The following is a 24,507-nucleotide window of genomic DNA, read 5'->3' as shown; positions in this document are numbered from 1 at the left end:
CTGTGCCGTCTTATAATATTTCCGTACTGTAGCCTGTAGGAAGTGGCCAGCTAACAGGATTTCAGTGCGTGATAAATCATATTTAAAAGTACAAAGTAGCATTGAGCTCGCACTCGGGTCCGCCCTCGTACGTTATGTGGGCGCAGCCTCCAGTCAGAAGTGCGTGTAGTATTCGGAGATGGGTCTCTACTGCAACGGGAACCTTGGCGAACAAGGGGTCTGCCATGTATGGAGATGTATCATGTCAACCAAGGAAGACGAAGACGTCCTCTCACCAGTCACAGGAGAACAGCAAGGAACAGGTTTGGGCCAGGGGAGACAACCTGTCTCACCCAGCGGGGCTGTAATAAAAGAAGGGCAGAGGAGGAGATTAAAAAGAGGCAACACGCGTACGAGTTGACAAGGTTCCAGACAGAATGCAGCATGGGCAAGCAAGACAGGAACCGTTGAGGACTTCCATCGCCGCAGAAAGAACCATCATTACGGCTCGAATGTATGGACTCGCCAGCCTTGGAGGCATTAATGGTGTGAAAGGCCGCGCCGTCGATTAAGCATATTATCCGGCTCCCAGTACAGAGTATATATGACCGGTAACACCCTCGCCAGCTACGAGTATATCACCCACGTGATTCGATTCGCCACGGGAGTGGAAAGAAAAGGGACGAAACCCCTGAATAGGCGGCGCTGAACTCTCACTTCACGACAGCACGATATCCTTGACGGCTTCACAGACCAGCCCATCATGGTCGACTACGACTGGGAGCCGATCAAGCCCGTGGGGTTTGCGGCGTCGATGCTAGGCGTGACAATCATGTTTACGGCAATCTGCCTACCCATCTTCGTGGTCCGCATCTGGATCAGGATAAGCTACGGCCCGTACCTCCTAGCAGAGGATTACCTGATGTCTGTAGGCGTGGTATGTCAATCATCTCCTCATGCTCCAGTCTTTTTCTTGTCTGGTACGACGGCAGGTGCGAGTTGCTGAGATGTTGACCATCACAAGTTCCTGAATATGATACACAACGGGATCGTCTTGTGGTCAGTCTTTGCCGGAGTCGGGACACCGGACAGCAAGTTATCCCCAGGTAATATGATGGAATCTGCAAAGGTAAGGCGAAGACGACTCTGGATCCGAGAATTCGCTTCCCATATCCCTCCTCCTCCTCCTCCTCCTCCTCCTCGACAAAGTGTCCGGCCAGCTGACGGCTGTACATAGGCAACGGTCTTCTGGCAGATATTCTACGTCACCAGCTCCCTCATGATCAAGACCTCGATTGCTGTGCAGATTTCCCGAATCGCCACCCAACGCCTATACAAGATCTTCCTCTACATACTCATTGCCATGACCGCCGCGGCAACCCTCATCGGCATGGTGGTCGTCCTCGCTCGATGCCGCCCCGTTTCGGCTTCATGGACCGGCGACGGTAAATGCCTGGACCAGAGCCTCATCATCGCCCTCACATACGTGGTGTCGGCCGTCAACATCGTGTCGGATTGGGGCGTGGCCATCATCCCCATATTCATCCTCAAGGGACTTCAGATGCAGCGGAAGCTGAAGATCATGTGCGGCCTTGTCATGGGCGTCGGCGTCCTGTAAGTTGAGTTGAGATGCATCGCATCATCGCATCGCATCTCATCACTCCCCTCTCCTCGTGGCCTGTCCCCGACTGACTCCGCATCTGCCGCCGTGCACAAAAGAGCGTCGATCGCTACCATTGTCCGCCTCCCGTATTCATCCGCCTACTCGGCCAAGCACAATTCACTCTGTCAGTCCAAAAACAAAGTCCTTCCCCTGCCAGAACCTTTACGGTTGCATAGAGAGGTGGAAAGTGCTAACAGCCGGGAAGTGGGTATCGGGCACATAATCATCTGGACCGTGGTGGAGTGTAGCCTCGGCATCATCGCCGGCTGTCTGCCCATGCTGCGAAGACTCTTCAAGGACTTCTCCACCGACCACTCGCACAACAAGGGTGGCTACACTCGCCAGGGGGAGATCAACGAACTAGCGACTGTCGGCAAGCTGTCCAGCGGGAAGAATAGGAACGCGGCTGTGGAAGTCACCGTCTACACCAAGGGTGAGAACGACGGCAGCGCTCAGGGAGCCGGAAGTGATGCTGGAAGCACCAATCATATCATCAGAGTCACACGGAGCGTGCGCCAGACATCAGCAAGCATAGACAGGTGAGCCAGGAGAGTCCCATCAAGGTACACCGCCCTCTTCGTTGCTAATAAGTCTGGGCATTGTCCTGCGTTCGCGCAGCAGGGACATTGTTGCATAAGCAAAACCTCTCACGGTCACCATCCGATCCGAATTCTGGGAGGGAGGGAGGAAAATATAGAAGAATCGTCGTGAGGGCCAATTCATCTTCAACCGCACTCTTCCGTGCCTGATCCCGAGTCTTTGTGTGCATCTTCTCTCCATTTCGTGGCCGTGGGCACAGTGCACACGCACGACGACGACGACGACGACATGCTCTAGTGCATATCTACAGTAAGTGCCAGTGATGCAGATGGTCCACATTATATCCCCCCCCCCTTTTTTTTTTTCTTCCTCTCTGTATGACTGCATGCACCATATAATATGCCGTCTATGGACTGGACTATTCGTAGGAAGATATGGGGTTGGTCTTGGAGGCAACGGGCAGGAAATCTGCCAACTCCTGTATACGCAGTCAGCTAATACCCACCGACAGCCGCCAACCCAGCACGCGTCCGAAACACTCCTCCGCCATCTCGTCCAGGGTTACGGATTACAGACACTAGTTCAAGTTGAAGCGGAAACCGGTTTTTTGGGCCCCCCCCCCTATTCATGTGGGGGGGGGAGGGGGGGGAGGGGGGTTTACAAGTTTATAGATCCTCGAGTATCGGAGGACGGTAAAGATAGAGCTCAGTCATACCAGTAGTTGAAGACATCACCATCAAGATAATCATATACCCTCAATCCGACTTGTGTCCTTCCAAGATACCGACCCCCCTTCCCCAGCCCCAGACCATTGCTCTTTACGGATCGGCACTGTTGACGGTGTCGTGGACCATGTGATGGCTGCTTCTGTCTGTCCCACGTGCTCGCCAAGTCAACACCCACACCGCCCTTATATGTTAGTGACAGCCTGACAGGTGGCGGCTACGACGACGCCCACATGGCTTCCTCTTTGACGCTATCCACGACTCTCCAGCCGACAGACCTCGTCGGACGTCATGAGAATACTCCCCTCCTGGTCCCGCACGTGGGGACTGGCTCGACGACGCCATGTCGCGATATCCGCGCAACCGGAACATTATTCGCTCAGACGGTCGGTGGTGCTGAAGCATCCCAGCTTTCCCCGTCTATTTTAGCGTCATGGACGGTCGGAAAGCCTCACTGGGGCTGTTACTGGTTGTATAATGATACGTGGGCCTGTCACGACCTCTTGACACTTGTATCTTTAGTACAGGTCTAGGACGCAATCTGGAGTCTGGACAGCCGACATGCATATCACCCCGGCCACAACTCTACACAGCCTTTGCTATATTATGCGGTGAACACGTTGAAGATTATAATCAAGGAAACAGAAGCTTCCCCCCCCTCTCCCCTCTCCCCTCTCCCCTCTCCCCTTTCACTGCCCTCATCGTTCCGTCCCACGCCATGGTATCAACTCCCGAGCACGAATACACTCGGTATCCACAAGTGGATGGCCATGGCGAAATAGCCCACGCAAACCATCAAACCCGCTTCCCCCCCTCCCAGCAGCGGGTGAGCCTATCATAGGGCCGTAGAAAAATTCACATGTACGGGGTGTTGGTAAATGAGGTATCATGCCAAGTCGGTGGAGCCTGGGAGCTCTCTGCTCCATCTTTCATCCGCGCTCTAACTAATAACATGGTCGGTTTCAAATCGGGCCACGGAAATCTCTAGGTATATCGTGATGGGACGAAGCGGTTAAAAAGAAAGGGAAAAAAAAAGATGTGGTACATGGAGAAAGAGGATCGTCTTCCGTTTCGGCGGCAAGGTAGCTATATCTCTTTAGATAGTATGAGTATGTAGAGCCTCCTCTTATTTGACGTCGAAGCATTGGATCCGGTAATACTTGCTGCTCACTCTATACAGGAATATGTATAAAGGAGATTGTATCGTTTAGGATATACCGTTCACCATTCTCGTCGGTGAAACACCATGCTTTCCATTCTACGCATCCGTCACGATCCCGCTCTGTCTCAAGATCCACATCGCTTCATCAACAGCCTCCTCCTCCAGTAGGCTTCCGTCATCCACCGGCAACACATCCAATTCATCCACTCCCGGCGCCTCGTAGAGAGGCCTATCTCCCGTCGAATCACCTTGAATATCCAGGAACATGGTCCTCGCCGACTGCCCGATACGCCGTCGAAGGTAGTCGCGGTGCGACTTACCGAGAGGAGAGACCCCCACGACGACGGAGTTGTGTCCCGACTCTTCAACCTCCTCCAGCGCCCTCTCCGCAAGACGCTCCAGCCGCAGGGTCAAGTCGCTGTCAGACAGGGGCCTCGGTGCCTCCGCATTGTCGACGCACTCCCTATGGTGGAGAGCATCGGCCGCGATGCAGGGCACCCGCAGCTCCTGGGACAGGCCAGTCGCCACGGCAGACCTGGTGCTCTCCTTGGCTCCGGCAGCAAAGATGACGGATTTTGTCTTCTTCACCTGCGGCTCAGACCAGGCGTTCTCCCGGAAATGTGTCACAAAACTCTTCACCATGTCTCGGTCGAGAACAGGGGCCTCGGCGAGTGCGGGTGACAGGGTGCAAGCAGTGTCGGTGACGTACGTCTTGGAGCGGACGAAGTCGTCCTTGTCGTATTTGGCTGCGAAGAAGTCGACGAGCTTGATGGGCGGGTTCCTGGTCGGGTCCGGGTCCGACGCGCGGAGTCGACGCACCCACTCCTTGGGTTCGACCTCTTCAAACCTGAGGCCGGCCGCCTTGAGGGCCGGAAGGAGGTCCTCGGTCCAGTCAAAGAGTTTGGGATTCGTCACATTTGCAAAGGTGCTGCCGGCTTCTTCCGACAGAGATATCTCCGCAACTGCCTGGGCGGCAGTGTCGACTGGGAGCCAGGAAGGTGTCTCCCGTATCTTTGGCAGTGCCCCGATTGTCAGTGCAGACTGGAGCATGAGCGGGATGGCCTCGGTGCTGTTCCACACCCCGTGTTGGGTGTCGGCCACAATCTGACCCAGACGGAGTACGCGAGCAGTGACTCCGCGATCGGCTGCCCTGTAGCAGAGGTTCTCTGCAACATTCTTGGACTGCGCGTAGCCCATACCCTGTGCCCACCGGACATCTGGAACGGTCTCCGGCACGGGCACCACAGTCGACTGCGTCACTGCGCTGACCGAGGAGCAGAAGTTGAAGGTGGCACTGGCGTCGCTCGACTGGCACAGGGATATGAGGTTTGCCAGGCCGGCAATGTTGCTGTCCTCGAAGCTGGAGAGACGCATGTTGAAGTTTACGGACCACGCGCAGTGAATGACGGTCTTCAGGCTGCGCACCAGTTCCTGGTAAGCTTCTTCGGGAAGCCCGAGTTGTGCGTTCGATAGGTCTGCTGATAGACTGACAATCTTTGCCCGCCCCTTCGGTGAAATCGTGTGGTAGACTCGCCTTTGGATGAGGGATGCCTTGACCCGCCGGGAGGCTTCGGCGTTGGACTTGGCTCGGACCAGACAGTAGATAGTGCTAACGCTGGCGTCCGATGACAGCTTGGAGACAAGGTGGGCTCCTAGGGAGCCGGTTACGCCGGTGACGGCAACAGACGATTGGAAGTTTACCCTTTGTATACCCTTCAAGGTGTACTTTTCAATGAGTTCCCTCATCTCTTCCTCCACCGAAGCTGTAGCTTCAGCTTTCCCATCGCTGGATAGTGCCAGCAGGTAGCAGCTCAGCCTACTGATGGAGGGCTTGTCGAACACAACCGTCTGTCCCAGCTGGTTGCCCCCGATGTCAACCGTGCTGAGGATGTCGCTCCGTACCTGAATGGCCTGCAGAGAGTCAAGGCCGAGTGAGAAGAGATCTGTCTCGTCATCAAAAGAAACCTCCTTGGCCAGCGCCTTGGTGACCGACTTGCGAAGGAAGTCTCTTAGTTCCTCCATGGTCAGCTTCCGAACATCCCCACGCCCCACATATTCCGCGTCATACGCCTCCTCGATCTCCTTCGCGTACGTCTTGTAGAAGGCGTGTCGGACGACGCTTCCCTTGTCTGTGCGGGGGTACTCGCAGCCGGCCGGGAGGATCTTGACCATCGACTTCGATATGCGGGCATACGATTCCACATTTCGACATGCCTCTTTCACCACAGGCCAGACAATCTCCGACACCTCATCCTGGCTCTTGCCGGTAAGAGAAGCGGCCGGGATGATCAGGACGCCGAGGGCAGGTCGGCCGCTACCAAAGACCACAGCTTCGGTGACGTGTTTGCTGGATCGGATAGCCCCCTCGGTGGTGACGGGATTGAACATCTCGCCGTTGACAAGGCATATCGTGTCGTCACGGCGAGCAATGTACTTCCATGCGCGGGGGAGGGAGGGGTGAGCCGCGAACAGGTCCTTGGTCAGGTAAGAGCCATCAGGCTGGTTGGAGGCAACCTTGGCCGGCCAGCCGTCGAGAACGCAGCATTCAAACAGGCCGGAGCCACGGGGGATCCAGCGCAGATAGGGCGTCAGCTTGGGGCTCTCACGGACGTAGTTCCAGTCCTTGTCGGCCGGTGGGCGAAAGGATGTCATGAGCTGACCGACCTCAGTTCTGAATCAAGTTAGCCTTCAGAGAAAGGTCGGAACCGGGACGCTCCTTTTGGACTTACGCTCCATAATGGCCTACAATATTGACTCCGTTCTCCACCAGCCTGTTCCCAAGCTCATCTGGACACGCAGACCCGCCATACATGACAACCTTGAGGTCTCTGAGCACGTTCATGCCTTGGTCTGACTCGGCCAGAAGCTTGAGAGCGAATGGGACGCCGTAGAAGATTTCAAACCGGTGCTTCTTCATGATCTTGACGAGATAGTCGTGTGTCAATGGCAGGTCGGCATTGTACAGATGAATGGACTTCCCGCAGTATATAGCCCTGAACAGGTTGCAGATTCCGTGATTGTGGTAGAGAGGCAGCGTGATAAAGGCCTTCATGTTCATGCTGGACGCGTAGTTGGCCACAGCCGACCGCTGTGTCTGGTAGATGGGCTTGGGCAGGCCAGTCGACCCTGCATAGGGGCATATTAGCCAGAACTGCTAGACGAGGCCTGGGACATACATACCGCTCGAGTGGATGATAAAGACAAGGTTAGACGTCTCCCTCTCCGCGTCGAGGTGGTAGTCCATCTTTGTATCTGCGTAGGCCTCGATCTCGAACTCAAAGGCCGACCGTGACACCATCCGCATGGTCTGCAGGGACGGTATAGACGCCCGCGTGTCCCTCGTTACATCATTGAAGCGCTCGTCCGCGACGAGGAATCGCGCACCCGTCAGCATCACGAGATTCTCGATCGCCTCCTGCGAGATCCTGGTTGACAGGAAGAGGACTGTGTGACCCAACTTGGACAGCGCCATCAGGGTAACGAGGTACTCCAGGTTCGACGGGCCAAGGATGGCCACGGTCTGAGGCTTCTCATCCGACGTTTGGCGTGTCGGGATGCTCTGCTTATAGAACATGGCGGCACGGTACGCAAACACGTCGAGCTGCCGCAGCGTGTAGTCGACGTAATCCGTACCGGAGGAGGGATACGACATGATGACCTTGTTAGGCGTGGCTCTCGCCCTTCGCCGCACGAGCTCGTCGACCGTTTTGATGCTGCTGTCATCCTCGTCTACCCCGTTGGCGGCTGCGGAAGGCTGCGCTGAGGTGGCTTTGTCCCGAGGAGGCTCGATGAAGTCGGCCGCCGGAGCAAGAACCAAAGGTGGCGACATTTTGATGATTTTGATGATTTTCTGCTTGATAACGATGAACGGAGGGACGACCATGAACAAGTAATAAAGCCGTGGGGTAGATGGATCGGTTGAGTGTTGAACTCTTGGCCGTCATGTCTGGAGCAGCCCAGAAACATAAACGACGCGCAGCATCCTGAATCGGCCCCGGTGACGCGGCGAAGTCGGACATGTTGCATATCTTCTCAAATCACTCCGGTGCCGAATGTACCGATCATGAGGGGACGGCATGGTTGGGACGTTTGATATCCGCGATGCCTTGTAAGCGGATCTGCATCTCGTCGAAAATTGCGGTGGTCGTCGGATAATAATCCGTCGTCTAGCGTCGGATTTCTGCCACCGTGTTGCATCATTTAGATGCATCTCATCGCAGCAGCATCCCGAAACAAGAAGGAAACGAGGGGAGCTTGGAAATAGACGTGAAATACAGGCCTGTTTTTTATTTATTTAAAAAAAATTTTACCAACAACAATACGGCAAACACTGCATATGATGGATAATGAAAATGGCATTGCTGTGCTGTTCTGCCGCAATCGAAACATACCGCATGCGACAGCTCTTTCCCTAGCCATGAGCGTCAATCGCAACCTGTGAGAATCGGTATCTACTAAACCCGAAAAGGCGAGATCGTTAATATCAAACAATTTACGAAGAATAGATATCTATTGTTCGTCTTATAAGAATATCCCTCAGGGGAGGAGCAGAAAATCATGATACGGGCATTATTATCTCATAATGCCATGTTGGGCAACCAGTTGCCAGATATTGCATCCATATCAGCCATAAAAGGCCCGAATGCTGACGAATCCAGGTCAAGCCAGTCGTTGGTGTTCCATTGATCTAACAGGCTGTAGCCAAATGACTGACTAGACTCGCCTCCAGTCTGTAGCATGTTCCCAGTACAATCATCATCATATGTTTCAAGAGAGGTATCAGTGACGGAATCCCCATGGCTCACGTCACCATGGGACTGTTGGGATTGCTGCTGATTCTGCTGCTGGTGTTGCTGCTGCCCATTTTTCGCCTCTGCTAATTCTGTCGCTGCACCATTCTGGCCCATGGCTTCTGAGCAGAATTCCTCAAGGATGACAGCGTACTTGCGACTTGGCGAGTTTGCAGCTGTGGCCTCGGCAAGATGTATCTGACATCTACGAGCAAGCTCCATCAGCCTCGAATGCTTGGCCTGATCGGTCGCAGCAAGAATTGTGCCTCTCCTCTTGAGCTGGATGTCCCAAATATACGACACAACCAAGGCGCAGAATGTGACATACTGCGTCCACCAGAAAGCATGGAACAGAGGCCTCTCGACAGCAAGGCCATCCACAGACTCCAGGACGGCCCGGGCGGCATCGAGGCACTCTGAAATTTGGGTTTCGCTCTCGGGGCGAAGAGTCGCAAGCAAGAAGGGCCTGTTGGTGTGCATGATGGCGTGCGAGTATCCCAACTGCAAAACGATGGACTGTCGCCTGAAACTTGTAACGAGCATGGATGGTGATATGGAGCCTAGATAGGGAGGTAGACTCTTTTTCCACTCATGGATTTCTCTGCTGATGCGGTGCGCCGCACTGATTCTGTCACTTTCCGAGATATCCTTGATAGAATAAACCTCTCGAGACACTTTACCAATAATGCGAGCAATTCTTCGAATACCAGTTAGTAAAATATGTTCTTCCAAGTTGTTAATGTACATGTCTATAATACTCACCTTGTATGAAATATGAGAGCATCAATATGACAACCCATTTGCCCTGTCTCTGGTGGGACTGTCGGCCCATGACTCGTCATGTCCTCATCCTCAAGGCGGTCCGGAAGATCCTGGTCGATGTCATCATCGTGGTAGTGGCGAGGCCTTCCAAATATGACACCAAGATACTTGTCGAGAATGTAGGCGGTCCAAAATGTTCTCATACGCAACTGAGCTTGGAGGTAGTCGGCTGGACAGTTGGCCAAATGCCGTTCCTTTGCGGCCTTGCGGTGCATACCAAGTGCCGAGATCAACTGCAAAGCGTTCCCGAAGGTGTACCAGGCTCGGTTCATCCTCGAGGAAGTGAGAAGATAGAGTGTCTGTATGATGCGTGTTTGTGCGGATTCGAGCTGGGGCAGTCCTGTCTGGGTCTCGGCCAGTTGAACTGAGACGCAGAACAGACGGTCGCTCCTGGAAAGGGAGGGCTCTTCATCCTGATGTGAATCCTCCCTCGATCGAGACTCGTGGGCGATGGCTATAGAGAGGCAAACCAGAACTATAGATGCCTTTGCCCTTCCAACTCCTTGCCACACGACACGCCCCTGTCTGACGTTGTCTTCAACTGTCTGGAGCCAAGATTCGACGGATGGTCTATGGAGTATCCTGTATGTTGCAATACAAACGTCAAAATATAGAGCCGAAAGTTTTATCAATTCCTCATGACTTGGAAGAGAGAGCTTGTATAGGTCACTGTCTGTTTCCTGGGGCAGCGGCCTGTCGCCAGCCAGCATAAGTTGCTGCTCATCCACCGAGGCATGGTTGACATTATCACGGGGCGCCATGTGATCCCGGTGCTTAGCAAGTCGTTTCCATGCTCTGTGCAAAAAGGTGACTCCGGACGTTGGGTCGGATACCTGGCCCTGGACTTCGGTCAACCCCACTTCTGGAGAAGCACGGGATGCCAGGCCAGAGCCCTCTCCAGTTGTCCTATGGGAGACGCGGATGACAGAATTGCTTCTCGACAGTTGTACTGAAGGTTCTGTTCTGCTTCCGGACGACGCACCGTTGAAAACTCTGTCTAACACAGAAACATGCTGGGCATCGGATAGGGGCGGCGTTGGAGGACGCCCACGAGAATACTGTGCATCATACATGCACGTCAGGCCTCTGTCGGAGCATTTGGCGCACGGGATCGTGCCACTACACTTTGCCTTGCGTCGCTTGCAGTGGTCGCAGGCTCTGGTGACCTTTTGAGATTTTCGTCGATAGTTGTCACTGGGCGTTCCATTGGATCCTGATCCGGGGGAAGAATCGATGCTTCGTTTTCGAGAAGCTTGAGGGTGAAGTGCTTCTTCCAATGAGACTGCTGCAGTCGGGGTTCGTACACGTATCGTGGAGCTGTGAGACATCGGCGGATTCATTGTGATCAACATCCATGAACTATAGCATGCAAGAAATCAGTGGATAAAGGGGCGGAAAATCGGAAGAGTATCAGGCGGAAATAAAGAGAGAGGCCTGGAGTCGTGGAAATAGAGAAACAGGCGATCGAGAAGAGCGGGGAAGGCGGAAAAGTGGAGGAGAATAATAATACGGGGGCAATGAATCCGGCGGGGAAAACTCAAGACGAGGGAAAGAGCAATTGGAGCTGAAGCGGCGCGACTGCTCCTTTCCTAGTAGTAATCCATTTCTAATTACTCTTTCGCTAGGAATAAACTCGGGATCGCACTTGCCATTTCCTTGTTTTGGGAATTGTCACTGCCTCCTTCCTTGTGTAGAGGCAAGAGCGTGACTGCCTCAGGCCAAGTCACCACTTATCACCTTCATGGATTGATCCTTGTTTCGTACTTTTACCACACATCACCACACACCACACCCTTGGAAAAGATGCAGACGAAGGACCAACCCCATCTAGAAAGGGGAATGGAGCATCATGGCTCATGACTGCTCATCGTCAGTTGCTTTCGGACCCCACTGTACCCACCCCCGCATTTCGGAACCCCAGACAGCTCCCATGTACGCCACATCCGAGACAGCACACACATCACCCTAGCCGACCGTCCCATTCTTTTGCATCACGGCTAATTCAGACTGTATTCGATCGAGCTTCACTCAAAAAGACTGCTGTACAAATATGGATGAAACTGATTGGAGGAATATTCAGCAATGTTCACCAAGGTTGGCAGGAAATCCGTCTTTTCCGGCCTGGACCATCAGACCTTGGATGGAGGGGTAAATGACAAGCAGGCAATTGAAATCCATCCGGGTCAGTTGGTTCTATTATACAAAGCCTCAATGCCATGGCCTCCCAGACTCCTTGCCGGCTTCACATCGAAGTTTCCCAACTGCTCCTAGACCACTGTGACTAGATTTACTCGACCAGCGAAGCCTGTCAACATGTCGAACCAGAACTCGGACGAGAAGCCAGGAATAGATACGGTTGAGTCCGTCAACAACAATCTTCTAGACACCGAGAAGGGGTCAACTGCGCGAATCATAGACGACATCCGCGTCATTGGCCTGACTGAGGATGAGGCCGAGTTTTACGCGAGTTTCTCTCCTCAGAGAAGAAAGAATGTCACAAAAAAGGTACATCACCCTGCAACAAAGTTCCTATTGAGATTGGGACTAAGGCGAAAACAACCACAAATAGATAGACCGGCGATTAGTGCCAATATTGGCCATTCTTTATCTCATCTCGCACATTGACCGAGCCAACATCGGCAATGCCAAAATCGAAGGTCTAAACACTGATCTCGGCCTCAATGGTCTGCAATGGAACATTGTTCTCTCTTTGTTCTTTGTTCCATACGTCCTTCTTGGTGAGCATCCATCGACCCCTCAGTTCACAGTGTATCCCAGATGCTGACCGAGCTCCGAACAGAGGTCCCGTCCAACATTCTCCTCAAGAAGTTCAGCCGCCCCTCTCGGTACCTTGGGACACTTGTCATGATATGGGGCATCATAATGACCCTACATGGAGTCGTCCAGAACTTTGGAGGTCTCTTGGCTGTACGACTGCTTCTTGGCACCTTTGAAGCAGGCTTCTTCCCGGGCGCTGTATATCTCTGCACCTTTTGGTATATGCCACGAGACTTATCACAGAGAATATCATGGTTCTATTGCACGAGTGCCCTGTCTGGAGCATTCTCTGGCCTTCTTGCCGCTGCCATAGCCAAGATGGACGGTGTTGGGGGATACGAGGGCTGGAGGTGGATCTTTCTCCTGGAGGGGATCGCGACGGTGTTTTTGGGCGTCGCAACATTTCTCTTTCTCATTGACAGCCCCGCTCTGAGCACAAAGTGGCTTGATGCCGACGAGATTCGCTTCCTGGAGCTGCAGTTGTGCATAAAGCAAGGTGGCCGTCAGGTGTCAGGTGAAACAGTGAGCAAGTTTCGATGGGACGATCTCTGGGCCGTCCTAGGCAATTGGCGCATCTATCTTCAGATTTGCATACTTTTGTGTAACTCTGCCTGCAGCTATGGTAAGCCCGAACTAACGTCGCCGAATCATCAGGGACCAATTTAATACTCACAAAGTCCATGTGTCCCAGGTACCAAATTTACTCTCCCCTCGATAGCCGAAGCCATGGGTTTCCAAAACACCGACGCTCAGCTGATGACTGCCCCGCCATACATCTGTGGTGCCATCTCAACTCTCATATTCTCCAGGCTATCAGACCGCTTCTATTGGAGAATGCCCTTTATTTTCATCCCCCTGCTCTTCATTGCTGTGGGATACAGTATTCTCATTGGGCTCAAGGGGGACCTCGAAGGGCAACTTGGGGCTTCATATACTGCCGTCATCCTCACGTGCATTGGGATATTTCCCCTCCAACCCATTGGCTCCTCCTGGAATGCCAATAACATTGCGCCCACCTCTCGCCGGGCTATTGGTGTTGCCTTCAACATCGCTTCCGGAAACATTGGAGGCATCATTGGGAGTTACATCTACCTTGACAGAGAGAGCCCCTACTACTGGACTGGATTTGGTGTCAGTCTGGGTATTAGTGTGCTGGCCCTTGTGGCTTCTGTGGTTCTCGAGCTCAGCTACAAGACCAGCAACGATCGCAAGGCTAATCTCACAGAAGAAGACGTCCGTTCCAAGTACTCGGAGGAGGACCTTCTGCGGTTGGGAGATAAGAGTCCCCTGTTCAAGTACATATTGTAAAGTGTCTAGCAGGCCCGGTCTGAAGCTATTACTGGATATGACCATGCGCGCCATCGGCGTCATGTATGATTTCACAAACTTTTATCTACGCTTTTCCAAGTCTCCCCAATCCTACTGCTGAATATACAACCAGTTTTGCATTTCGGCCGATTAAAGAGAGGGATTATAGGTCTATAAGGTTCCCTGATGCAGGCAGCTCTAGATGCAGTGTGCTCCAAGTCCACCGTGCACCCTGATTTAGACTCGATCTGCACACATATACCAGCCCAATGACTAGAGAAGAGAAGGCGTTGTTCATAATTCAGATAATGTATAGCAGTAAATGACACTGATCTTCAAATACCTACTTACGGATGCATGCTGCTGCTTTGCCAAGATCCCCAGTCAAGAACCAGCCAGTCATGTGTTCTTGTATCCACCCACTCACTTTCTCTACCTTGTCTGCCCCTCCTCCCACCTTCATCCTTCACTCTCCTAATCGTCCATCAAGAGTATCGACGCGACAATATTTACCCCGCGACGAGATATATTCTGGGAATATACAAGAATATTATTATTATTTTAAGCTCCTCTATATCCCTGACACTTGCAGTGGGGTGCGTGAGAAGAGCAAATCCGCAATCACGACAGCATGGATCGCAAGCAGCTATTCTATCAACATTTCACACGGGGCGAAGCAGGTAAGATGTGGTTTGTTCTCATGAAAGAGATTGTACGTTCTACACGCTGAACCCGTCTAATACATGCGTCATTTCTAGCCCTGCAGAGTGAAATTGACAGCCTCGCTTCCATAACCTCTGGCCCTAGTGCACGTCAACAAGTCACGGATCGCATCCTCACTGGTATCGCCAAGCTGCAAAACGAGGTGGCCGATGCGGCAGAGTACACTCCTGCATACGACCGCAAGCAGTACTCCGAGGTATGCTCATTTTTCCGTCCCTGTTGCTGCCTGCCAACCTCCCCGACACTGACTGACGTGAGCACAAGTAGTCCCTCAAGGCTTTGCAGGACAGGCTAAACAAGGCTGTGGCCAAGTCCACACCGGCCAACTCGCGTTTTCGCTTCAAGCGTACCGCCAAGACGGCCCATGCCGACGCGGGTGGTGGTGGTGCCCCGGGGAATGACCCTCGTCTTCATCCTGGCAGCTTACCGCATGAACAACAGTTCAAGACGTCGACGCCGACATCAAAAGCAGACGCAGAGCCAGAGCGCCCCTCGTCATCACCTCTGGCTCCGGAAAAAGATTACAATGCAGAAATGTCATCACGCAGCCAGAATGGTTCATCTCTGCGCCGACCCAGCTTCTCCGCCGCTAGCCAGCTCGCCATCACGGGCCAGACAAGACTGCATATTGTCCTGCCCGCATCGGCAACACACGCCACGGCGGCCGGTAGCGTGATCAAGGTGCATAACTGCGTCGTTGACATGTCCGTACCCACGGGCAGCGAGGGCACACCATTTCCGGGTCTCGTGCTTCGCGATATCAATCGGAGTGTGATCGTTGTCGGTCGGGTCGGGGGCGCTATGCACATGACGGGTGTAAAGGACAGTATTGTCGTAGCGGCGTCACGCCAAGTCCGCATCCACGAGTGTCACAATGTCGACCTCTACCTGCACTGCGCGAGCCATCCCATCATCGAAGATTGTTCAGGCTTACGCTTCACGACGCTTCCAAAAAGCTATGTTGGTCTCCCCTTTGTCCTCCGATTCGTAAACAGAGATGTTGCTGACTAGGCGAATTTGCAGATGACGAGCGCGGAGGAGGCTGTAGAGAACCAGTGGGACCAAGTCGACGACTTCAAGTGGCTCAAGGCAGGCCACAGCCCCAACTGGTCTGTATTGCCTGAGGCAGAGAGGCTTGATGACAGTATTTGGACGGAAGTTGTCACTGGGAAGTCAAACGTGGATGTGAACGTGGACCAGATGTTGGCCCAGGTTGGACTCGGGTCGAAATGAGGCAGGCGAGCAGGCCTAGAATAGAAATATACCCCTCCAGAAAACACTAATTGACCCAGTTTCAACGTGCCAGTGCTTGCTCTTCCTCCGCATGTATGTATATGATATCAATGTTGGTTGTTTCGCCGTTTTGCAGATTCTGAACTCAGATCTCCATCTTGTCGCCAGGCGCAGTACTCTCCTGGTCCTTAGCCAGGGTAACACTCTCGTCACGCAGACGCTGCAGAAGGGTCCTCTGGCGCTGAATACGAGCCTCGAGCTCCCTTATCTCGGCCTCCTGCTCGTCCAGCCCGCGGCTCATGTCTGGCAGGGTGCGCACTTGGTCCCGCGCCCGCTGCAGCTTGTGCTTGATGACGTCGCTGGCACCGGCGACGTCCTTGAACGTAAGTCCCGAGCCGCCGGGAGCACCCGATGAGCCGGGACCGCCGCCGCCACCGCCAACGGTCCCTGCCGTAGAAGAGGGCCCATCCTTCTTCTCGTTGTCGGCTTCTAGGCCTGTCGAGGTCTGCAGGGTGGTACGGACCTCGGAGAGGATGGTGGAAAGGTGGGTAAGGACGTCGAGGGAGTCGGGGGACAGGGTCGGAGGCAGCGCGAGGGGATGCGAGTCGGGCATTTTTGGTGGCGGGTGTTTCTTTTTTGCCTTGCTTCCTTTATATTGTTGGTCTGTGTGTGGGATGATTCTTCGGGGGAGGGGGGGGGGTGAGAAGAAAGTGTGCGAAAAAAAAAGGGAAGGAGCGTCGCAGCAGCGGTTGCCTGTAATATTGAATGGGGAATCTGATTAGCTCAGCGGCTTTGGTGAGCTCAAGTTTGACGATGAGATCACTTTATTTCTTCTCCTTTCACAACTCTCAATCTATCACTATTACTCACTATTACTCTAGACTGTCACTCTTTATTCTTTCGCGCATCGGATCGTACATGGAAATGCAACCATGGTTGTCGACGACTACCATCCACCAGACGTGCCGCCCAAACATCTCGCCGCGGGCGCGACCAACGCCACGACAGTAAAACGACCGGCGACGCGCCGAGCACACACCGCACCATCCACCGTGTCATCTTCTTTCAGCAACGACACCGGCAAGCTGCCTCGTCCGGACTGGATCCTCACCATATGCTACATGCTCATCTATCTGGAGCTCGGATGGCTGGTCACACTGTTGTGGCGGTCGTACGGGACGTCTATGGGCCGTGTGGAGTTGCCAGGGGATTAAACGGAAGTCACAGGGTTCAAGTCAACAACACACACTCTCCTCCTCCTCATCAGCTGGGGTTCCGGCACCGACGCCATTCTACGAGGCAGCTAGGAAGCAACGTCGATGCTGTCAACATACAGCTTCTAACACCGATCGATTGTCATTTGATACACACAATCCCCACAGATTTTTGAAGATGTTTTTCAGACTGTAGCGACGATGATGTTCAAGGTATCAGGCGGTTGCATTGCAAAGGCCTCCCTGCGGTCTCACCCACTCCCACTCCTTTGGATGGTGGCCTGTATGGGGAGTTAGGACCCTGTTCCAGCGGACGCATGCGTGCGGGGTTGGCTGGGGCGTGGAGAAACAACCAACGTGATTGCACATATGACAGGATGAGATGCAACAAAAGAAGAATCACTGTGAGGAGTTGTTGAGTGTGCCGCGCTGTCCAACAGGATTGGATGGCTCGGGTCAGAAGAGGGAGCTGATCAGGGGACATTTACGTCAGAGGGTTGGGGGGGACCCTGTGTTTTCAGGCGATGCCACGAAGGATCGGAGAGAGGCCCGAGGAGCCCTGGAAAGAGGCCCGAAGAGATGGTGGGTTACGTCACGGTTGCAACATGGCTCGGGTATATGTACGTCGCACTGCGGCTGTAGTTGCACGAGTAGTCATGAAAAAAGAAAAATGGAGGAGATGGAAAGGGAGGGGGACACCTGCATCAAGCCATTTGTACAGGTACTAGGCATGCTGTCCTCTCTCTCCCCCACCCTCGTTCCCTCCCTCTCTCTCTTCTCTCTCTCGTATCTTGGACCTCTACGATCTAGACTAGAGTCCAGGCAGACGATAGCTGCAACACTCATTGGCCGACGAAGCAGCGCTCTGGAAACTGCGCCACTGATGAGTGGTACTAGACTCTAGCAGTGCTCGTATTATTAGCACTCAGTCTCCTTCTCTCAACTGTTGCGAATTCATCGAATATTATAATCATCAATACAGTTTACTTACTGCGTATGCAACTTGTCAAAAACCACGGAAACGCGGTCAAGTGGGTCGAGGGGAAACGACAGGGTCTCGGGGATCGAGCAGACGGCTACGTTCATCGGGGACCCCGCCATGTGCATATCACCCACCGTCTTGACGGGAGGACCAAGATAATCGTATGATTTACAGACCTCGTACACAGTGCACGTACATAGTTCAGAGCCAAATAGAATGTTGTGAACCCTACGACCCTGCATGTTCCAAGGTTCCGGCTGGAAAAGGGATCGACCTCCCCCGGTAATGAGACTTTTTAAGATGGGGACGACGACGACGACGACGACGACGACGAACAAGATCTCAGTGTTTGCTTGAAATAAGTACTAAGAGTAGCAATAGGTGATGAAGCAGGCGTGTGCAGTCTGTCTCTTCCTCCTCGCTTCTCTCCCTGACTTTCTCTCTTGTCCTGATTGAAGAGACGCATGTTCTTGGCGTCTGCGAGAAGTTGCAGCAGCGTTGCAAGAGGATGGGATCACTCATTCAGCCCCGGGTTATTACCTTTCCTAATTGACAGGGCCTTTTGGGCACAATCACCAGGGTTGAGCAAGAGTACTCGTACTCCATACTGCTACTCCAGTAGAGTAACGGGTAGCATGTAATAGCGTGTAGCTCGTAGCATGTAGCATGTAGCATCCATCACAACCACCACCACCACCACCACCACCCCCCTCTCCCTTCCAAGATGGTGTGCGAGAAGCACAGGACAGGTCACAAGGAGGGGGTGTGTTCAGTGCGGCAGGAAGAAGTGTCTAGGCCTTGGCCGGGATGGATTGGGGTGGTCGACGGAGAGAGCGCCGTGGGAGATACGATGAGAGAAAACGATGAAATGATGAGTGAATCACAAGTCAACTCTCAATGTCTCTGTCCCGCGTCTCGTCTCGTGCTGTGCTGGGAGAAAGTTGCAGACGCCAGACTGCATGTACGAGTACAGCAACTTGACCAGGCGTCTTCAGGCGCTAAACAAGGCCATGGCATTATCTGAGAATGCCCAAGAACCCGGGAACTGGTCGTTGCAGTTATCTCCTGGTAGACCGTGGATTGATACGTGCTGTTAACGCCGCAGCCACTTGACCGTGTGAGTCGGTTAGCCACTCTGATATTCTTGGCGTTTTGTGTGAGATAGACGCTTGTATATCTGCGCAGCCGGGTCGTCCTTCGCTCTACGAGAAACTCGCAGAGTGTACAAGAGAGAAGAGTGGAAGAAGGATGAGCGATCCCCCAAAACATTGGCACGACGTGAGCTTCTCTGGAGCGTTAACCCTGCCAATGTACCCATCATACGCGCAGAGAACAAAAGGCTGGCACGACTCCGTACCATCATCAAGATTGCCACTCTCAAAGAAACTAGCCTTGATGAACAACGCAGGGAAGCTGAGACGTTGCAGTTGGGAGCTGCCGTTGTGTTATTACTAGTTGTCAAGTTGTGTGGCCCAAACCCACATATATATATATTATTATTATTATATATATCCTTGTAGAGGGTTGAGGGTTCAAGGTGAAGAGAGTATCGTTATTGGAAGCTACATTGGAATCCGCCATTCGAGTACAAAGATTGAATCGTCATAAATACTTACTGGAATAAAGAGAAGGAAATTTTCAGATATAGAATAGAAATAGAGAAGGAGAAGGAGTGAATCAATCGTTCAACCAAAAAAAAAAAACCGCACAGATAAAAGTATCCGGTTTCATTCCTGGTACTACTCCTCTTCTCCAAAGTTGTATTCTGTCAGCAATACCCAACTACTTTGGAACGGCTGTCTTCTTTTTTTCCCCCCAACCCCGGCTCTTCCCTCCTCCCCATCCGACCTACCTCTCTTATTTTCCTCTTTTAATAGTCCTCTGCCCGTCTTTCCCTTCCCACCTTCGTCTGTTTAATTACAGACACGTTTTCAGCGACCGCGAAATATCCATAACCGCCTTCTTCTTTGCCGTCTGGTCTGCGCAGTACACGGGTGCTTCCAGGTGAATAGAGAGAAAGGGAGCAGCAAGCAGCAGCTTCTCCAATCAACAATCGAACAATTTTTGGCGTCATTGTGTGGGGGGATTATTTCCGTTTCGCCAGAACGAAGACGCGCCCCCGAACTGCGACTTGAGAGGATAGAAGAGAAGTGCGATACCACCAGATAATCGAGGCCATCATTGTGTGTTCCATTATTCGATCTTGTTTCCCGTCTCCCTTTCTTCATCATCCTCCGATCTTGAAAACAAGAAGAAAAGCATCGGGAGTTCCATCGCGCACAGAGACGTGAGCACGCCACACGGATCGATCGATTCCAGAGCTTCAGCACTGGAAGAGACAAGGCTCCAAGGCTCCTGTTCTCTTTCGACAATTGTTAAATAAAGGTTATTGGCAGATTCGATTCATCGACAGATCGAACGCACTACAGGAAACAAGAAGAAGAAGAAGAAGAAAGGAGAACGCCGTCCCTCTACCGTGTGCCTGTGTCTGTGTGCCTGAACCACTCTTAACAAACACACTCGGGGTCGACTTCTCTGCTTCAGCGGGTAACTTTCCGGCGGCGACCATCGAGAAAAGAGCCCCATCATCTATATTTTTATTCAAAGTTTCGAGTAAGCACCACCTCGTCCTCCCTCGTCTTCTCCCCTCCCTCCTTCAGCGTTGGGCGATGACGGCCGATCGATCGATCATCGTGCCGTCTACGGCCAATCAGGAGCCTGGCCCTTCTGTATATGCGGAACCCGCACACTGAATATCCGGTACTTCTGTTTTGGTGCATATTTATGCATATTAGTCATACTGTGGGACCCATGGCTTACCCGTTATTCTGTTAACAGGCTTTATGCAATTCTCGGGACACATCAGGCCCGCCAAAATCCTCACCACATACGTCACTTCTAGCCAAGGGTCCCTCCCCTTCCCGCCCCACGAACTAAACCAACCTCGGGTTCCGCCCCATCAGGCATTTTTCCATCGCCTTCTCCCGAGACGGACCATCTTTTTCGAAACATCTCTCTCTCCTTCGACAAGCAACGACGATAGAGACAACAACAACGACAACGACGAGGAGAACGACGCACTGTCCACGGAACGTCAAGACATCACGCGTTTTCGAATCATCGACGACGAGACAGATATTCCCCATCCGCATGTGCTCTCCACACCATGGATGAGGATACACATACTCCACTGGGTCAACAATCACAGTCTACATGCCAACACCCGCTGCCACGCCGAACCTCACCTACAAACTCGGTCGCTCTGCGCCATCATCGTGTTACCCGCGATGTTTCCCGGAGAGCGAAAGGCGGCCCTGTGCCGCCGACAATAGCAGAAGCGACTCCAGAAAGCAATGCCCAGGATAGCAATGGCAACATAAACAACGATACCGGGTCGCTGTGTCGGAACTCTTCAGGCGAGAGCCACGACACCGGCCAGAGTGATCCTACGGCGTGGTTCGACCAGTCGAATAAGAACCCTACAGCCACTTTTGACAGTCATGCCATGGATGGTACGTAGTCGAAGGGAGAAGCTTCAGGTAGCGAGCGGGACAGAAAAGACCGGGAGGAACGAGGATGAGCAGATGCTAACGAAGCGTAGTTGACCCCCCCTTCTTCCAGATGGCATCCGAATCCTCCAACGAGGGCAAGTCATACCAACAGCACCCGGTGGCCCCTGCCAAGCTCACCACCGCCCAGAGCAGCAGCGCCGACGAGTACCGCAGCGTCATCGATGACCTGACCATCGAGATCCAGAAGCTCAAGGACGAGCTGAAGCGCTTCAAGCAAAAGGGCCCCGACACGCTGCGCAAGGATCAGCTCTTTGAGATCAAGTTCCACGGCCTTCCCGGAAGGAAGAAGAGGGAGCTCGAGTCTACACTGCGCGACTTTGCTGCCAACCTCAGCGGCTCCACCGACACGCACTCCCCCGACACGCACTCGTCGAGACGCAAGAAGACGTCCCCCCGAAACGCCATCTACGAACCTGGCTCTGCTGGCGGCTCCGGCTCCAGGTCCAGATCCAAGCATGCCTCGTCCTCGTCGGGATCCTACAACCGCCCTGTCGACTCGGCCTATGCGTCCATGTCTGTCGGCAACAACTCGGGCGGCGTGTCCCTCGCTGGCCGTCAATCTGCGAGCTCACGCGCCAAGTCGTCGGAGCAGAAGGTCGAGAGCTACCTGAGGGATATCCCCGAGGGTCTGTACCCCCGCAATGTCCTCATGACGGACAAGGAGAAGAAGAAGGTTGTCGTTCGCCGTCTCGAACACTTGTTTACCGGAAAGATTGGCGGTCGTCATCGCAAACACCACCACCATCAGCAGCAGCAGCAGCAGCAGCAGCAGCAACGTCCTGTATCCGCTGCCGAACAGATTGCCGCCCCCTCACATCTCACGCCGCTCGCGGCCGACAGCCAGCAGAATCCGCAGCGTCCTCTAGTCCATCAGCCCCTCACTCTCGGCGGCGGTGCTCCCGGCACCGGGTCCGTTCCCGAGCCGTCGCGTGAAGCAAGAATCCTTCCAGCAGATCAGGCCTCGGGTCTCGCCAAGAAGAGTTCGTCGCGGGACAACGGCTCTGCGTCCAACTCTGGCGGCGACCAGACCGAGTCCGGCGGTAACGGGACCAACACGTCACCTCCCAACCCCCCGCTTCCCGAGCAGAGGCCGACCAGGCCCAAGGACCTCGATCCTGATCGTGCCCAGGTCCCGTCGGAGAACATGGAGTACATCAAGCACCTAGGCCTCGTACCGTCCGAACTCATCGACGAGCCCAGCGTGCACCCGGACACTGACGGCTGGGTGTACCTCAACCTCCTCTGCAACCTGGCTCAGCTGCACATTATCAGCGTGACGCCCGACTTCGTGCGCGTGGCCGTTTCCGACTATAGCGCCAAGTTCCAGCTGTCGCCCGACGGCCGCAAGATCCGCTGGCGCGGAGGCACCGAAGGCACCAAGTTCAGCAGTGACAGCTCGGGCGACAATGCGCGCACCGGCTCCGACATCGACGACACTGACAGCTCCAACAAGGACGAGTCGAGAAAGCGTCAGAAGACGGCGCACTCGACCAGCGACGAATTCCAGTCTGGGACGGCCGGCAGCTCGAGGGACAAGACCGGTTCCAAGAGCGGCTCCAAGTTTGCACCGCAGGTGTCGGCGTCGTCGGAGAGCTTCCACTACAAGCCTCTGTTTGCCCGGCGGGACTCGTCGCGCGAGCAGACGTCGATGGACGAGACCCTGTCGTCATTCGGCCCCGTCGAGGATAGCAACGTCGGCGACTCGCGCTGGGACCACAGTGGTTCTGGCGCCACGGCCAACCGCCACAAGAGACACCGCGACGGCGCCGTCATCTACTATTCTGGCGCGCCCTTCTGCACTGACCTGTCGGGTGACCCTGGCGACACGTCCCCCATGACGTATATGATGTCGAGCGGGCGGGATCAGCAGGAGCCCGCCGGGTCGTCCTCGGTCGAGCCCCTCGGCGACAAGCCCACGACGTTCCGCCCGCGACTCGCTCATTCGGATTCGGGCTCGAGCCTCAACTTGCGCCCCCTCGTGGACAAGGCACCGCATCCGGAACCGCTCGAGATGATGGGCGCGGACCCTGATGGCATACCCGGTCTGACGACGGACTCGGGCGACGACGACGACAGCTCTGACACCCTCGACATCGATCTTCTCTGGAGCGACGAGCGGCAGTACATCGGCGTCTTGTCGCTGGAGCCGTCTGGTCTCGGCGGCGTCATGCCAGAGGACCACTTTGTTGTTGTCGTGACGACCCGGCGACCCAAGCAAGACCCGGTAAACGTCATCGGCGGCGGGAGCGGCCTCAAGACCCTCCGCGACAGTGACGCGACGGCCGACTCCATCCTCTCGCGACTTGAATCCATGACGACATCCTCTCCTGCACCGCCCACGTCACCCAACCTCCCCGGCGGCGAGATCGAGTACGTCTCTGGACGCATCAAGCGCCTCGTACCCGTGCGCCTGCCCCCACCGGCCGTCCTCTTCCCCCCGTTCAGCGAGTCCTCTTCGGACGACAGCGACATGTTCGACTCCGAGGGCGACGACGAGTTTGAGGGATCGGTCGAGGTGACGAGCCGCCGCGCCAACATCACCCACTCAGACGGTTACCCCGACAACGTGGACCTGACCAGCGGCGACGAGGATGGCGAGGACCCCGACGACGAGCCGGAGACGAACGGCATGTACGACGACGAGGACCCGAGTCCCCGGATCATCGGCCGTGGTGGCCGTGGTGGCCGGGGTGGTAGCGGCAATGCCTCGCTCCGTGTGCATCAGCAGCAGCAGCAGCAGCAGCAGCAGCAGCAGCACGGCGTCTCGCGCCTGGCTGCCGGGACCGACGCCAGGGATCGGAGCAAGAGTCTCAGCGTCGCCGGCGGTACCAACAGGAGCTCTGCTGCTACAGCGGGCGAGCCCATTGGTGGTGGGAGCAGTGGATATATCAGTTCTTGATTTCCTCCTCTTCGCTCCCACTCGTCACTTTTCCCTCAATATCGTTACTTCGTCTTCTTCCTCTTCTTCTTGTTCTTCTTCTTCTTACATTTCTCTTCTTCTTACATTTCTCTTCTT

General features: G+C 54.2%; 7 protein-coding genes across 7 annotated transcripts; 4 read left to right on the top strand and 3 right to left on the bottom strand.

Annotated features, from left to right (window-relative positions):
* Positions 1 to 742: 742 nt before the first annotated feature.
* Positions 743 to 2,185, top strand: GMORB2_1410 (uncharacterized protein; the record flags this gene model as incomplete). Its single annotated transcript, XM_035463392.1, is given in 5 exon segments — positions 743 to 916; positions 1,004 to 1,085; positions 1,114 to 1,208; positions 1,217 to 1,470; positions 1,699 to 2,185. Coding segments are annotated over 5 exon segments (1,092 nt in total).
* A 1,980-nt stretch (positions 2,186 to 4,165) lies between these two features.
* On the bottom strand, positions 4,166 to 7,898 carry GMORB2_1409 (Acyl-CoA synthetase (AMP-forming)/AMP-acid ligase II; the record flags this gene model as incomplete). The annotated part of the gene is made up of 3 exons (XM_035463391.1): positions 4,166 to 6,740; positions 6,799 to 7,195; positions 7,250 to 7,898. The coding sequence occupies 3 exons, from the start codon at positions 7,896 to 7,898 to the stop codon at positions 4,166 to 4,168; spliced, it is 3,621 nt and encodes a 1,206-aa protein (XP_035324815.1).
* A 748-nt stretch (positions 7,899 to 8,646) lies between these two features.
* Positions 8,647 to 11,021, bottom strand: GMORB2_1408 (Fungal trans; the record flags this gene model as incomplete). The annotated part of the gene is made up of 2 exons (XM_035463390.1): positions 8,647 to 9,556; positions 9,622 to 11,021. The coding sequence occupies 2 exons, from the start codon at positions 11,019 to 11,021 to the stop codon at positions 8,647 to 8,649; spliced, it is 2,310 nt and encodes a 769-aa protein (XP_035324814.1).
* Positions 11,022 to 11,994: 973 nt separating this feature from the next.
* GMORB2_1407 (MFS transporter) lies at positions 11,995 to 13,767 on the top strand (the record flags this gene model as incomplete). The annotated part of the gene is made up of 4 exons (XM_035463389.1): positions 11,995 to 12,186; positions 12,251 to 12,419; positions 12,482 to 13,081; positions 13,151 to 13,767. 4 exons carry the CDS (start codon positions 11,995 to 11,997, stop codon positions 13,765 to 13,767), a joined length of 1,578 nt encoding a protein of 525 aa, XP_035324813.1.
* Positions 13,768 to 14,398: 631 nt separating this feature from the next.
* Positions 14,399 to 15,723, top strand: GMORB2_1406 (tubulin-specific chaperone C; the record flags this gene model as incomplete). The annotated part of the gene is made up of 4 exons (XM_035463388.1): positions 14,399 to 14,479; positions 14,534 to 14,686; positions 14,758 to 15,450; positions 15,514 to 15,723. 4 exons carry the CDS (start codon positions 14,399 to 14,401, stop codon positions 15,721 to 15,723), a joined length of 1,137 nt encoding a protein of 378 aa, XP_035324812.1.
* A 145-nt stretch (positions 15,724 to 15,868) lies between these two features.
* On the bottom strand, positions 15,869 to 16,336 carry GMORB2_1405 (RNA polymerase II transcription mediator complex subunit 9; the record flags this gene model as incomplete). The annotated part of the gene is made up of 1 exon (XM_035463387.1): positions 15,869 to 16,336. One exon carries the CDS (start codon positions 16,334 to 16,336, stop codon positions 15,869 to 15,871), a length of 468 nt encoding a protein of 155 aa, XP_035324811.1.
* Positions 16,337 to 21,085: 4,749 nt separating this feature from the next.
* Positions 21,086 to 24,390, top strand: GMORB2_1404 (Frequency clock protein; the record flags this gene model as incomplete). The annotated part of the gene is made up of 2 exons (XM_035463386.1): positions 21,086 to 21,431; positions 21,521 to 24,390. 2 exons carry the CDS (start codon positions 21,086 to 21,088, stop codon positions 24,388 to 24,390), a joined length of 3,216 nt encoding a protein of 1,071 aa, XP_035324810.1.
* Positions 24,391 to 24,507: the final 117 nt, after the last annotated feature.

The sequence above is a fragment of the Geosmithia morbida genome (assembly GCF_012550715.1).
Source record: "Geosmithia morbida isolate 1262 chromosome Unknown scaffold_1, whole genome shotgun sequence".
Lineage (NCBI taxonomy): Eukaryota > Fungi > Ascomycota > Sordariomycetes > Hypocreales > Bionectriaceae > Geosmithia > Geosmithia morbida.
Note: the sequence above shows the minus strand (reverse complement) of the source record. Positions and strands in the feature narration are given on the sequence as shown.